The 15,372-nt window shown below is 48.2% G+C and overlaps 1 protein-coding gene across 4 annotated transcripts in view; it reads right to left on the bottom strand.

The window, feature by feature from the left end:
- The window catches only part of SLC39A11 (solute carrier family 39 member 11), a 326,016-nt gene that overhangs the window by 216,224 nt on the left and 94,420 nt on the right, over positions 1 to 15,372 (bottom strand). For 3 of the 4 annotated variants that reach the window (XM_032429847.1, XM_032429851.1, XM_032429850.1), the window contains exon 5: positions 10,995 to 11,136. In XM_032429847.1, coding sequence (XP_032285738.1) covers positions 10,995 to 11,136 — 142 coding nt within the window. The remainder of the gene's footprint in view (positions 1 to 10,994; positions 11,137 to 15,372) is intronic. The other variant, XM_032429848.1, reaches the window with a different exon arrangement.

Raw genomic sequence — 15,372 nt, forward strand, 5'->3', positions numbered from 1 at the left:
TAGGGTCCCATTAGATACCAGCACGGAATCTACCCTCGTCCCCACTGCTCTTTTCCACACCGAGAGCAGGAGAGAGCACAAAGGGGAGAAGCGCAGTACAATTAGCCTCCTCAGGTTGAGCAGTGTTGGATCTTAAGACCCTGCAAAGAAAGAAAATGAATATGGCAAAGCTTTATCCCCTGGCTGCGGGCAGACATAGAAGCAGCAAGCCCATTTTGACACAAAGTGGTTAATACTTCTAATCAAGTAGGGCTGGATGATGGGTGGGTTGAAGCATTGTCACCGAGACATACACTAAGAAGGACGACTTCCAGGACAGGCTTGTTCTCTGTAATAAACCTCAAAGGCAGGCGTCTAGACTCTCATGGGGCTCCACCCCAAACGTATGGCAGGGACCTGGACAACAGATCGCCTGGATGAGTTTAATTAGCACTGCAAGCTAATGGGCTTCTGCTCCGCAACGCCGGCCCAAAGCAAAGGCCTGGGGGAGAACTTCACCCAGACCTGATTCTCCAGAAAGAAGGGGGGGTGGCATCTGCCCACATGGCTCTCCAGACACAGGGGGGAAGCAAGTGCCTCTGAAGAGCTTTTCCAACTGCCCTGCAGCTCCTGGGAAGGGCTGTGCTGGGGCCGCGGTGGACAGAGGAGATGAGGAGGGGTGTGGGCACAGAGAAGTTCCAAGGGTGAGATCTGAAGAGGTGAGTGAGAGAGACCAGGAGAGAAGAGACGAGATGAGATGAAACCAGACAAGGGGAGCTGTCTTCCTGTTAACCAGGCTCCGAGGTACTGCTGGACTGTGGGGAGGAGGGGAGAGGTAACCATGGCAACACCTAGCAGCAAGCGCAGGCCCAGAGAAGGCACCTGCAGCCCCTGATGGCCACGCCCATGCCGCTCCCGCTAGCCTGTAACACTGCCTGGTGGCCGGTGCCCCAGCTCCCACTCGCAAACTCCAGGATCTCGGGCCAGATGCCGCTGCCCCAGACTTTCAGGTCCCAGGAGCCTGACAGGCAGAGGAGGCCTTGTCCCAGATGTCCTTGGTAGGCTCAGGGATGAGGAATCTTGGAGCAGGAAGGGGGTGTCAGCAAGTTACTCAGCCCAAACTTCCACACTGCACAGGGAGCCCCTCTATAACTTCCCTACCTAGCCTGTACTCGAATCCTTCCAGTGACGGGCAACACCGGTCCAGTGCTCGCCACTTCAACTTTAGTTCTCTGAGGTAAGACACTGTTCTAGGTCCTGGCAGAGAAAAACGGCAGATGCGCGAAGTCCATTCTCATGCTAATGAACCACGAGCCCAGGTTGCTACCACACCCCCTGACTCTACCCCTTGTTCTTCAACACACACACACACACACACACACACACACACACACACGTTCACTCCTCACTCCCCAGTTCTCTGTAATTTTTCACAGCTATCTCATGATATATTTTTCCTTAACCACATTAATGCTTCTTGAATTTCTTTAGGGATTTCCTTTTCCTCAGAGAAACCTCCTCTTCTAGCTCAGAGATAATCTGTTCTTTCCCAGTGTGGCCACTCTATCCCTGAGTTGGCCCGAATGTAAATGCCGTACATCCGTCTGAGCACCTTGAGAGTATTACAGACCCGAATGAGCTCAATGACTGGAGAATACATATGCAAACCCAAACTTTCTGTAGTTTTTAATATGGGCAGCAAAACCTCCACAATCTGGGCCAAAAAAAAATCACACATCCAGGCACCCTGAACTCTTGGGCCATTTGAGCAGCTGTCCTTCTAGAATAACAATGACTAATATTCACTGAGGGCACACAAAACATTAAGCACTATTCTAAGCATTTTACACATACTGTCCTCACCTAGTTTCACAGCAGCTCCATGAGGTAATTACTGTTACCCCCATTTTGGAGAGAGAAACTGAGGGGGAAAAGGTTATGAAGGTTGCCCAACATCTACTGCTAAGGGGTGGAGTCAGAATTCAAACCCAGTGCCTCTGTAGAACCTATTTTCTGGCCCATTCCAACTCTGTATCATTTCTGTGTTGTGCCATCTCTTAGGAACCTGGTGGCTTTTCAAATATGTATGCCTTTCACCTACCATAAACCTATAGGTAACACCATACTTAATGGTGAAAGATGAATGCTTTCTCCCTAAGATTAGGAATAAGACAAGAATGTCTATTCTCACCACCCCTATTCAACAATGTACTAGAAGTCTTAGCCAATGCAAATAAGACAAGAAAAAGAAATAAAAGGCATACAGATTGGAAGTAATAAAACAGCCACTATTCACACATAGGACATAGAAAATCCCAAGGAATCTACAAAAAAAAACCTCTTAGAACTAATAAATGAGTTTACCCAGGTTGCAGGAACAAGACTAACACACAAGAATCAATTATATTTCTGGAAAATAGCAATGATCAATTAAAAGTCAAAACTTAAAATACAGTATCATTTATAATAGCACCATAAGAGGAAATACTCAGCTATAAATCTAACCAAATACATGTAGGATATATATGCTGCAAACCACAAAATGTTGATAAAAGAAATCCAAGACAATTAAATAAATGGAGAGATATACTATGTTCATGAAATAGAAGACTAATATTATTAAGATGTCAATTTCCCCCAAATTGAATTATAGAGTCAATGCAATCACAACCAAAAGCCCATCAGGATTTCTTGTAGATTTTAACAAGCTGATTCTAAAATTGGCATATAAAGGCAAAGGAACAACCAAAACAATTTTGAAAAAGGACAAAGTGGGAGAACACATAATATCTGATTTCGAGACATACGATAAAGCTACCATAATTAAGAGAGTGTGATATTGGTAAAAGGAGAGGCACATAAAACTAGAGAAGCAGAATGTAGAGTCCAAAAATAGACCTTTACAAATATGGTCAATTAATTTTTTACAAAAAGCACAAAGTCAATTCAATGGAGAAAGGTAAGTGTTTCCAATACATAGTGTGGCAACAACTGAACATCCATATGGAAAAAGCTGAACCTCAAACTGTATCCCACTCCTTATCTAAAAATAAATAAATAACTCAAAATGAAGGGCTCTGCGTGGGAGCACCAAGGACATATTCAAGACCCACTTATGGGACTGTTAGAAGCTTCCACGTGTTTCATTAAACCATATAAAATGGCTCATTGGTTTTCCAAGAAGATTTGAATCTCCTTGAGGGCTCAATGTCTCCTAATTGTTTATATATGTACAACAGGAGCATCCCTACTGGAAAGAACATAATCAACGTTTACTACGGTTGACTTGAGCAAACCTTACCAAGGCTTGCTGCGGATGGGCCCTGTGAAATCACGAGGGGAGCCTGATCTGCTCAGAAAGACAGCAGACTTCTGGCCCATCGTATCTAAGAGTTGCAAGAGACATCTTATGCATCCTCTCCTGCCATCCCCAGTGAACGCCTCTGCCTCCCCTACCAGCTGATGATTAGTTTGGGATAATCAAGGAGTCAAGAAGCCCTGAGAATTAGTTCTGTCTGGGATGATCAAGTAGGAAGTCACTGGCACATCCCTTAATAGCTACAGCTTCAAAATGCTACAACCCTCGAAATCACGTTTCATTGAGACAATTGATTTAGTTTTAAGACACTTGGAGCTATTTTCTTTCTCCAGACCTAGGAGGAGAAACCCACTAGAGAAGAAAGGAGAACAAAATACCATAATGCGCACATCCTGAATAAGAGAAGGAAGGTCAGACAGACCGTGAGTGCTAACAAAGAATGCCCGGGACGAATGGAGCTCATCACAGACTCCTTTTCCTTAAGGCAGCATTGCACTGACCCCGTCCCAGAAGCTAGAGTTGTTGGTGTTGACTACACAGATTCAAACCCTTCTCCTCCCACTGCCCAGCAGCCCCTGCCCTCTCTAAGGCTGCCTGTTTCTGTGAGTGGCACCTCCCAGTTCTGCAGGCTCACAGCCAGCTTCTATTCCTTCGTAGGCACTTTCCGTAACAGGCCCAAGGAAAAGATAAATAAACAAACAATGAAGTTGGGAGTGCATATGTGGAGGGACTCCTCAAGATCTCAAATACTTGAAACCAAATTGCTACGCTGTGCTTCTCTCTGGCTTACAGGGCTTCTGCAAAAGATCCCAACCGAAAAACAAAACACAATGGTAGGAAGGGAGCCCGGGTTGCGTGGCTTTGGCAGCAGCCCCCTCCATATCCGGGTAATAAAAGCCTGGCAGGAATATCCTAACGGGGGGCTGGCACTCCCCGAGCCACTTGTCTGCTCTGTTTCCCAAAAGCACATTAAAAACACATTTCCCAGTGTTATGGACTTATGAGCTGAAATGAATGTGTCAGAAATCTTATAAATATGATAGAACCTGCTAGCCCAGCAAATGATAAATTTTGCATAAGGAGACAGTATCCCTAACTCCTCAGTAGACACTTAATGAATATTTCAAACAAAGAGCCTCGGTAGCTGCTCCACAGGCTCCTGATGAATTAAATGGGGTTTTATTACTGCCAGGATTAGCTCCTCTTGTCGCCTCTCGACCTCTCCCATCTCCCTCACTTGTGCGTGACACACAAGCCCCTCCAGACTAACCAGGTTCCTGGAGCCTGGTCAGGGAGTGATCAGAGGAAGGGACTGGTCAGCGTCCTGGGTTGAGAAGTGTCTCCCCCCTCCGAAAATTCCACGTCCACCCAGAACCTCAGAATGTGACCGTACTTGGAAATAGAGACGGAACTGCAGATGTCATTAGTTAAGAGATGGTCATACTGGATTAGGGTGGGTCCTAAATCCAACAACTGGTGTCTTTAGAGGAGAAAGAAGAGGGGGATCAGACACAGACACATGAGGAACGAGGCCATGCGGCAATAATAGTGTGTAGAGACCCGAGGGGTGCAGCCACAGGCCCCCAAGGAATGCCAGAGCCGCAGGAAGTTTATCAGAGCCAAGGAAGGCTCCTCCCCCAGAGCCTTCAGAGAGAGCGTGGCCCTGCTGACACGAATTTCAGACTTCCGGTCTCCGGATCCGTGAGAGTGTAAGTTTCTGTGGTTGGAAGCCACCAGTTTGCCATACGACACTACGGCACCTCGTAGCAGATGAATACTGTCCGGAGAGCGTGTCTGTGCATTCGTACTGGTCTCCCCCAAAGATACCTGAGCCTATCATTTCGCGGGACGGCCAGCTTTGTCCCGCCCCCTTTAATGTCATTAGTATAGACAGTGCACCTGCCAGCAGCCTTAGAAGATCAGACTTCAAATCACCCGACCTCCTTTCTTGGTGCTGACCCTGAGGATGTTTTCAGCTTCATTCAGCCCTGCTCCGTACCCCTTTCTCTGTGTCCCCAGCCCATCCGGCTATGAGTCTAACAGACGAGGAGACAGAAATACAGTGAGAGGATCTAAAAGACAGAAAGAAACCAGGAGAACCCCATTCTCTCGCCACCTGGTATTCCTTTAGGCTGATGACCATCCACGGGAAAATGACTTTTTAAAAAAACTGTGAAGTGCTGCTATGGGAGGGGCTGTGTGCCCCTCAAATTCCTATGTTGAAGCCTGAAACCTTGTACCCCAGAATGTCACTGGATTTGGAGACAGGATCTTTCAAGAGGTAATTAGGTGGAAATGAGGTCATTGGGGTGGGCCCCTAATCCCATCTGACTGGTAAGGAGAGATAAGGACCCTGCACGCACAGAGGGGAGACCACGTGAGGTCACAGGGAGAAAGTGGCCACCTACAAACCAAGGAGAGGGGCCTCAGAGGAAACCAGTCCAGCCGACACCTCAACCTCAGACTTCCAGCCTCCAGAACTGGGGGGAAATAAGTTTTTGCTGTTTACGCCACCCAGTCTGTGGGACTTTGTTATGGCAGCCTCAACAGATTTATCCAAACTGCCTCTAAGCCCAGGCCTTGTGAAAATGCACACGCCCCAAATGACTGTCTCGCTTAGGAAAAGGCAACACAGACGGGAAAAGTGCTACTTGAGTGTTCAATATTAGGTGAAATATAATGCTCTCCAGAAGCACAAGAATTTATAAAATGTATGCACCTAATAATGTTTCCAGGAGCTGGGACGTGCAAATGGTTGCTCGTCCCACCCACTCAGAGCCCTGGCCAAGCGGGTATTTCGGTGTGACTTCCTTCTTTTATTCAAAGTCCACGATGCCAAATCGCTCCTGGTGATTATTTTTATTGAACACTTTGCTCTTCGCCCTCCTGCAAAATATTTTCCTATTTCCCTGTATTAAGGTGTGGCGCATTTTAATAGCCCCAGGGCTGTTGCCATGGGTTGGGAGGTTTAGCTCATTCCCAACCTTTTAATCAAGAAACCCAGGTTACAGGCCCCAGTCCAAAAAGGAGGGGGCAATGCCAGGACCTGCATATTTTCCAGGCCCCAGACAACTCTCAGTTAGGCCAGGAGAAGACTTTGAAGTATCCCCTCACCAACCAGTTATAGAAGGGGAAAAAAAGAGCCTAACTGCTAAAACCACATGCCAAAACATTAAATTTACATTAAAAACTGTGAAATTATTCTTTTTTCTTTAGAGATCTTACTGATCAAAAGTCAAAGTTACTAAGAAACATCTCATAACAAAACTAAACATGTGATTTTAGAGACCTGATTACAAAGAAACATTCAGAATTTCTTCTAGGAGCTACCTGACTCCTGGTAGATTTCAGTTGACTAAATTTGACTCTAAGTATTGGTGACAGAAGGAGCATCTCCTTTGAGGAAGACTCTAAAAGTTAGAAGATATGGAAGAAGAAAGAAGTGATTGTCACAGGAGCTTGGAAGCTGTTTAAATAAGTCCTCTCTGCCTCCCTAGGATTAGACTACTGCAAGGAATTTCAGTGCCAAGGAAATGTAGCAGTTGGGAGTTGAACACACGCAGATGGGCTTACAGAGAGAACAGGCAGCTGTCTTCCGAGAGGGGATTTCTCCTTGCACAGTGCCCTCCCCGGGTACCCCACCTCTATCGAAAAATAGAATCCTCCAAAGATCAACCAGCATGAAAATCCAGCAGTTTCATCACCCAGCTAGAGAATCTGTCCCCAGTTAAAATGCAAACGCATGAGCAAGAGTAACACACTGTGGATTGTTGGATGCCTCGGTGCTCAGAGTTGTATTCAATCTTTTCCCAGAGGTGCCTAAGGGAGGATGTTTAACTGGGAAAACAGGGGAGAGCCCAAGGTTAAAAGGGGACAGTAGGAATCCATGGAGGACAAATGAGGGTGTCCTGAGGAGGGACAAAGGCATCAGAGAACACATGGATTCCATCCTGGTTCTGAATGGGCAAGCCCCACTGGGTGCTAATCTGGGGGTCAGGCACGTGGGAACCTTGAGTCAGAAGAGGCAAATCCTCTCCCCCAAAATCAGTTCCATCTCCATAGGAGGATACTATCCAGCAAGTCAGTGGCATAACCAAGAAGGAATTCGAGATGTCAGACTAAGATAACAACAAATAAATGCTGCCAATGGGCTGGTGATGGCAACTCATGCAAACCTATAACCCACTGAACACTAGGTCTGCCTTGGTTTCATTTTGCAAAACATGGCTTCTAAGTTAAAATTATTCCTGCCGGCAAGCTCTCCTATTGTAAAAGAACAGGACATTAAGGAAAAATCTGTTTCTAACTAGAGTTTCTTATAGCTTATGCTTGCCTGACTCAAGTCCCCATTCACTTACTCCCTTGACAAGCTTTGGAAAGGCTTACAGAAAATAAACAGGTGCCACTTCATAACTAAATAATTCCCCAAATTAAATCCACCTCTTTCTCAACCGGAAAATAATGCCTACTCCTGTTCCTTCCACAGATACACAGAATTACAGACGATTCTCCATCTGCCATGCTAATGGGTCAATGGAAAAAACAAAAACAAAAAAAACCTCACTCTTGAAGAAGAGTTTCAACATCCTCCCTCAGAACAAACAACAGACTGAAATGGGCAGCTAACAATTAGTAAAAGAATGGACTGATTCACTTTTTACTACCCTTCTTGAACCTAGAGGGAGTGCTAGTAAAAAAAAATAAAATAAAATAAAAATCTAACCGGGCAGCTGAATGGGGAAGGTTGAGGCAAACAAAACAAAACAAAACAAAACAAAAAACCCACGATCTAGATGAACTTCAGGGTCATGGAGCCATCTGAAGTGTGATGGATGTTATAGACCTTTGGCTTCTAAAAACACATATTATTTTGCATAAAATGTCAAGAGATACATGAACCCTTTGGTGCCCATTCATGGACCCCCAGATGTATAGAATCTCTGGCCTAATTTCTAGAATTTACTCAACAATATAATTGCCCACTGAGAGGTACCTATAAAAAGGCTCTCTGCCACATTCTTTATAAAAGCCTATTACTGGAAACAACCTAGAGCACCATCAAGAGGGGACTCATTAAGTAAGATCATGGCCAGTAACAAGAATGGGATGAATCTATGAGCACCCCAGGAAACAAAGGCCAAAAATGTGTTTTCACTGAAAAACACAAAGTAAGAAACATTGGGCCAAGCATGACTGTATAAACATATTATTTCTGAAAGGGCACACAAGGAACTAGAAACTGTGTGTGTGCCTGAGATGGAAGCCTGGGCCATAAAGGGCTTGAAGTTGGCAGAAAAATTACTTTCCTATTTTTAATCCATGCTATTACTTTTTTAATTAAAAGAAAACTAGTTGGAGAGAGATAAATAAGTAGCTGAATGGAGAGGGAGAGAGAGAGAGAGAGACTGATGGTTTAAAAAAATAAACTTCTGGTCTAGCTAAGTCCCAAAATATCCCCAGCCTTGAAAACAGTTGATATCGTAAAACATTTGGCACCAAGACATAAATAGGAAAGTATCTCATAAATGCTTTCCCCAGCCCAGTGGGGCTGCCGCCGCCACTCAGAGCAGCTAAACCCCCTCTACCACAGTGTGGCTTTCCTGGCTTTTCCTCTCGCCGAACCAATTATGGAACATTATAACAGCAGCACCAATATTATTTTTTAAAGGCCGATGTTACTCACTAAATACCCACTAAACTGATCTCCTTGCTCCATTTACAGCCAGCTTAAGGGCAAATCCAGATAGCGCAAAGAATGCATCCTCGGGCTCGATCTGCATGCGGCAAGTCAGCAAATAGCCATTATCAGCTTTAGAGTCTTCAAATGCCTGACCCCCTGCCCAGGGGTGGCCAGGTGAGCAGAAGAGCAACCTTTCTGGAGATGGCTGGGCTCCCTCAGGCTCGGCAAACCATCTCTGTGCTCTCACAAGGGATCTTCGCCTTACATCTGACCAGTTAGCAAGGGCGACCAAGGGTAGCCTGGTCACAGGTTGGGCCTAGGTGTGTGTTCCTCAGCAGAGGACAGGACTGCATCTCCCTCCCACACGGCCCCCCACTCACCGCTGAGATCCAACAGTCCTGGGAGGCTCTCCTGCAGAGCCAACTCTCACTGGCCCTATGTTCTCCTGGCCCCACTGGACAGGGTCAATCCAAGGGACTGCCACTGTTCACCTTCTTTGATTGACAGAGTCTGAATCCCCCCACTGTGGCCTTGAAGATAAAAATTTAAAAAAATGGGATAGAATAAAATCTGGCCAACTTTTTCACCCGAGAGAAGGCTCAGAATCAGAACTTTTATGAGGTCTTCAAAAGGGTCTCCAGGAGAGTAGCATCATATAGCTAGTAAGGGTTGACAAAAGCCTTCTGTCTCTGTGTTCCCACTGTTCAGCATGACAAATGACAAGCTTTCCTGGAGGATGGGGCTCTAGATAGTTCCGGAGTCTCCAACAGAAGGGGAACACCAGAAAACACCTAAGTCGCTCTGATTCGAGTATGAATGGCACGTGTGATTGGAGGCAGGGGGCAGGATGTTCGTGCTAACCCTCTCAGCTGATGTTTGGTGAGTCTGCACTTGCTGACTACGTCCCACCAAGGAAGTTGTAAGAGGTGGTGAGGATCAACCCAAGTGGGGAAGATATTTGAGTTCTGCATGAATAATTCATGCCGGACACAGTCGGAACACAGATCGGTGAGAACGGGCATCGCTGTAACTTCAGCATATTTACTCCCCCTGAGGGTCTAGAGATCGCCTGAGCCTACATGTGGTAAAAACATCAAATTCAAATGCCAGCACAGAACCGTGAAGGACTCTCCTCCCTTGAATCACTAATGCGAAGACAGTGACCAGGAGCCGGTCTGTTTCTCCCCGATTCATCAAGAGAGAACCTTGTGCAAGAGAGGAGGCTCCCCATTCTCAGCATCTTTTCCGTGGTTTTAGCCCCAACTCTGTGGTCTATGGAAGAAGTGGGGAGGGCAGGGGGCATACATTTCACAGCCTGGAACTTCAATCAATTCAAAGGGAAAGAAAGACATCTACCGCTCCTCATGCTAACTGGCCCTTCAATTAGCCAAATGCCCTGAATGAGCGCGCAATGATGAGACAAGGAGGGACAGTCTTCCCCAGAGACTGAAAAACCATGTACCCCTTCCAGTGCACCCTCCACTCCTTGTCAGTGGGCCACGGCCTGGTTGCACTTCCCTGGCATTTAGCAACTGCGAGGTGCTCCCTCTCGGGGAGGGTGTTCCCCCTACCTTAAGAGAAAAGGTGTTTGGGGGTTTTCTGGCTCCCAACTGAATCAGTGAGAGAAACAGCTACAGCTTCCCAGGTGCATCAAAAAGAGGAAAGTCGTGTGGATGGAAAGGAGCATTCATGGTCCATCAGACAGTAGGAGATGGAGGGACAAACGCTAGGTGCTGTAACCCAAATCAGCCCAGTGCCACCAGAGGGGTCCCGGTGCACTTGGCCCAGCTGGGAAGACATAGAGAAGGCCCTGTGAGCTCCTATGTGGTAAGCAGGTGGTTTGGAGAGCAACAGGGAAGGAAGGCACGGGGCCAGACACCGGTTCGGCCCTGTGCCACGGTGGGGTAAGTCACATGCATGGACAGGACAGAACACGGGTCTGTCCCTTGTCCTTCCTCTGCCACCAGGCCCAAGCCTAGGCTGCCTGACCCAGCCCAAGGTCTGCAGGGAGCTTGCCTGAAATAAGCCCAGCTCTACCTATCCGGATGGAAAGTTCACTCTCTGGGAAGAGCAGCCTGGGACCCTCAGTGTCAGACTTCTTCATCGACGCAGGGGCGAAGTTCAGTGCCAGGGCCGTCGGGGGGTCTTCTGCGGCACCCTGAAACAAGAAGCAGTGACGTCACTGTAACACCCCCACCACCTTCACTCCCCAGACCCCTCCAGCTCAGAGCCACCTGGGCAGCCGGCCGGTCTCTCCCAAAAGCGCCGGGGCTGGGCTCACAAGGAAGACGACGAGCTTTCTGGTTGTAGAGCTTTTGGGGTGACAAAACCCCTGGGATCTGAGGATCGATCAATGCTGATCCTAGAAATGGGCAGAACACGTACTGGGAAAGAGGGGGGGCCCCCAGCCCACGCTTCATCACCGCAGGGCAAAGGGCACAAGGGACTCAACTCCCGAACTGTCCCAAGAAGGCTACGTGGCAGGTTCTCTCAGATGGAAGCCTTGCCGCATACAAGAACAAGGTCAACATTTTTAGGAACTGACCACCTTCATGTTTCTCATGAGATCCAAAGGAGAAGCAATCCAAACAAAAGCACCTCAAAAGAAGGAAACAGCGACAGTCGCGGGGACCCAACATATTTGGAGTTAAGTCCAGACGGACCTTAAGACGGCCATGTCACCCTTGTGCTTTGTCTGTAGCTAGTTAATGTGACTGTCTCTACATTAACTAGGCAAAATCTCAATTTCAATCCCCGATGTTTATTTAATACTTATAGACCGCCAACTTTGTGGCTCCTTGGTGAACAAGACAAAGTCATAGCTTCTCATGAAGCCTACCTTCCAGTAGGAACAGATAAATGAATCCATAATGGGGCCGAGCTTCTCTTCCAAAGGCATCTGTGGAAACCCCCCAACCCTGCTGACGGCTTACAAATGCACAGGATCCAGATGGGGATGAGGAAGATGAGTAAGCACCCCCAAAAGGGCTTCCATCCTCCACCTTCATCCAAACACACTGATGCTAGTCGCTAAGGGAAGGTGAGTAGAATCATGTTGGTGGGCAAAAAAAAACAAGATATTTTTTTGAAATCCAGGCAAAAATAGTTCCAAACAGAAGGTTCCATTTAAAATATGTGCCTCTAATATGGGAGAGGAGAAGACTGATGATCCGATCATTGAAATGCATCCATTTATAAGCAACTACTAAAAGTCCTGGCTAAGCTGCTTTCATGAAGGAATCTCATCAAAGTTATGCCTGGCTGTGTCTTACACACACACACACACACACACACACACACACACACACGCACAAGTTGCCTCCTTGTTTTCCAATGTCACTGTGGATCAGAAGCAGAAAGAGAATCTAATAATTCAGATATTTTAATTCATTATTTCTTTCCGATGATATGCTGAAAATGAAAACATAAGCCCTTCCTCTCGTATCTTCCCATTTGTCCAATAGATCAATATTGTCCTAATCATTTTATTGGCAACGTCCTCCATAACGCACTTTGAATAAGGATGGCGACACCTCATTGAACCTTGTTGTTTAAAGCTGGGGTTGGGGGGGAAAGCCTCATGGCTCTCTTTGAGCTTCCCTCATTCCGGTCGTGGGGTCCCTTTGTGGAGTCCCAGGGGCTGCAGGATCTCCCCTGCTCTGTCCCTGGGAGGAGCACAGAGAGAGGTGGCCTGTCACACCAGATCACACTCGAGGTTGGCACTACAGATGGACGGGATCGCGGGGACAGAAGGGACTTGGAGAGGGCCAGTCTCTCCCCTGTCGAAAGTCCCTGTCGGCACCCCCGGGTGACAGCTGGTGTCTGCACCGCGCCGTGGACGGGAGTCACAGCCCTTTGTTTGTTTACGTGCTTTAATTATTTCTAATTCTCTGCCTCAGTGCCCATTGCCAGTGTTCCGGAGGGGAGGTGGGGTGCAAAATCACGCAGGCTGAAAACTACCATTTTCAGTGAAAACCGGGTCTCTCTAAGCGGCACCTTGCTCAACGGGCCAAGTGAGCAGCATCGGGCATCTGAATGCTGAGGAACACTGCTTTCGAACGATTTAGGATGGTCAGGGCCCCAAAGCTCCCCACGTTGTTGGTAATGCTGGAAACTCATAAACTCTCAGACCCTTTTTTTACAATGAAGGTAAGAATTTTGCCACTTTTTCTAGGAAGCCTGCCTGCCTTCGTGTATCTGGCAAATTCTTACGAAGCAGCAACCGTGTCCCAGAGCTGTGCCAGGTTCTGGCAAAACAAAGTTAGCCGAGTCCCCCGTCCTCATGAATCTTGAGTTCTCCTTCCAGCACAGACAACAAAGTAACAATAAATGCAAAACAGAGTGCCAGGAAGTGATAACACAAGAAGACAAGGGAGTCCCAGTCAGCAGAGCGGGATGCGCCCTGGGTTTTGGGGTCCGGCGAGGCTTTGTTCCAGCACCTGACAGGTGTGCTAGCCGGCTGGGAAATGTTAAGGATGGAGCACTCCCCTCCAGATAAGATGCTGAGGGAGGCCTCTCTGAGACCGTGGCATTTGGGCAAAGACCTGGATGTCAGGGAAGAAGCCACAATAATTTCTGAAGACCGTGTTTCCGGCAAGGCCCAGCGAGGCAAGCATCCCCCTGTCCCGCCATCTCCTTTCACCACTTCATCCCACCTCCAACTCACTTAGAAGCTGTCCTTCTAAAAGCTAGACAAGGACCCAGCACATCCCACTTGGCCCGGCCCCCTCCTGTGCTCCCCACTCCACACCCCTTCTGGGGCCACTGTGCAGCAAGAAAGCTGCAGGGCGCACCCACAGGGTGAAGCCCAGCACTGCTTCCGCACCCCATGCCTGGCAACGTTCCCTACGTGTCTCTGAGCCCAGACACGGCCGGCTTCCCAGCACTCCTTCCACACTCCCTTCTGGGATTCTCAACGTCCCCACCCTCCCCACTCAACTGCTGATGAGGACAACAGAAACAGAAATACATCCCTCGGAATTTCAAGGAATGGCTCCCATGGGAGATGCCAATGCTGCTTTGTTGGCTCGCTCATAACGCCCATGGAGGTGGGGGAAAAGTCAGGAAGCACCTGCAGGGGTGACCTGCAGAGCTGACCCCACCCCTCACTCCCTGGAGCCCCGGCCACTCCCCGAGCCCACAGACTGCAGGTGGAGGGGGCGCTACCTTGAACACAGGTCTGTCCGCCAGTGACCAAGACCCCGGGGAGAAATTCCTTCTCTACATCCTCTTCTTGCTTTGCTGATGGCAAGACAGCCCTCTTTACTTGTTATCACTGCCTCACATTTCTGGGGCTTTTCTATTCTTTTGTAATCTTCTGCAAAGCTTTTCCATTTGTGCTCCCCACTTGATCCTTGCCGGCCCTGGCGAGGACAGCAAGGTGAAAGCATGATCCCCTCCAGAGCAGACACTTGACTAATGCAAGCTGCTCTTAACTCTCCATCGCAGCCCTGAGAGCTGGCTTGGCCGACGGTCAGCGGGCAGGGGTCTGGCCCTTCTGGTTGGGCTCCTGCATTGCTCTGTCACCAGACTGTCAAGGTGCCAGACATGCAGGCTCCTTCTCAAAGTACAGGTCTTGATTTTCTTCAGCACCACCCCCTCCCCCCAAGCCCTCTTCCGGCCCCTCTCCCCCATCCCCACCCACCCCTCCAAAATCCAGCATGGTCCCGAAAGCAGGGAGGGGCTGCCGGGAGGCACCAGGCAACACCACCCAGGACCACCAAACTTGAGATTGCTGTCTTCTTGCGACAGAATTATTATTTATTATTATTGGCTCAGAGCAAGTGTCTGGTTCAGAACAAACACAGCCATTTCCACCCACTCTGGAAAGGCTGCACAAAGGGGCAGGAGATGGAGAATAATTAACACTTTCCAGAAGCCAAAGAGAAGGAATGGAGAGGAAAGGGAAGAAGGAAGAAATAAAATGGGGGGAGGGCGAAGGAAAGCAGCCCGCCCTTTCCATGAAAACATAAAGGCTTCAGAAAATAATACATATATCGCCTCTAAGAAATAACAATCCGGGCGCCGCTCATCAGGGTTTGCTGTCCCAGGCATGAGGGGGACAACCGCTGCTCACTGAAGTCTCTAGAGCCCCAAAGAAATGAGTCCCACAAGGAAAAGCCTAGAGCACAGCCAGGGGGATGCAGCCTTGTCCGGATGAAGAAGTCTGCAAAGGCAAACGGAAGCCCCCTGCCAAAGCGCAACTGGACACGGGTCACTAGGAGCCAAAGCGCTGCAGGCCCCAAAACTCATCGCAAGCAGTTCGATGCGTTTGCTCCAAGTCCCAGTGGCCGACTTCCACGTGTCCACCTGCCTCTGGCTCTTCCCCCACTAGGATGTCAACTGCTACGAACACCTGCCAGGGAGGGCAGAACATTCCAACCTCTGATACTCA

This window comes from Phoca vitulina, unplaced genomic scaffold (genome assembly GCF_004348235.1).
Source record: "Phoca vitulina isolate PV1807 unplaced genomic scaffold, GSC_HSeal_1.0 scaffold41, whole genome shotgun sequence".
NCBI lineage: Eukaryota > Metazoa > Chordata > Mammalia > Carnivora > Phocidae > Phoca > Phoca vitulina.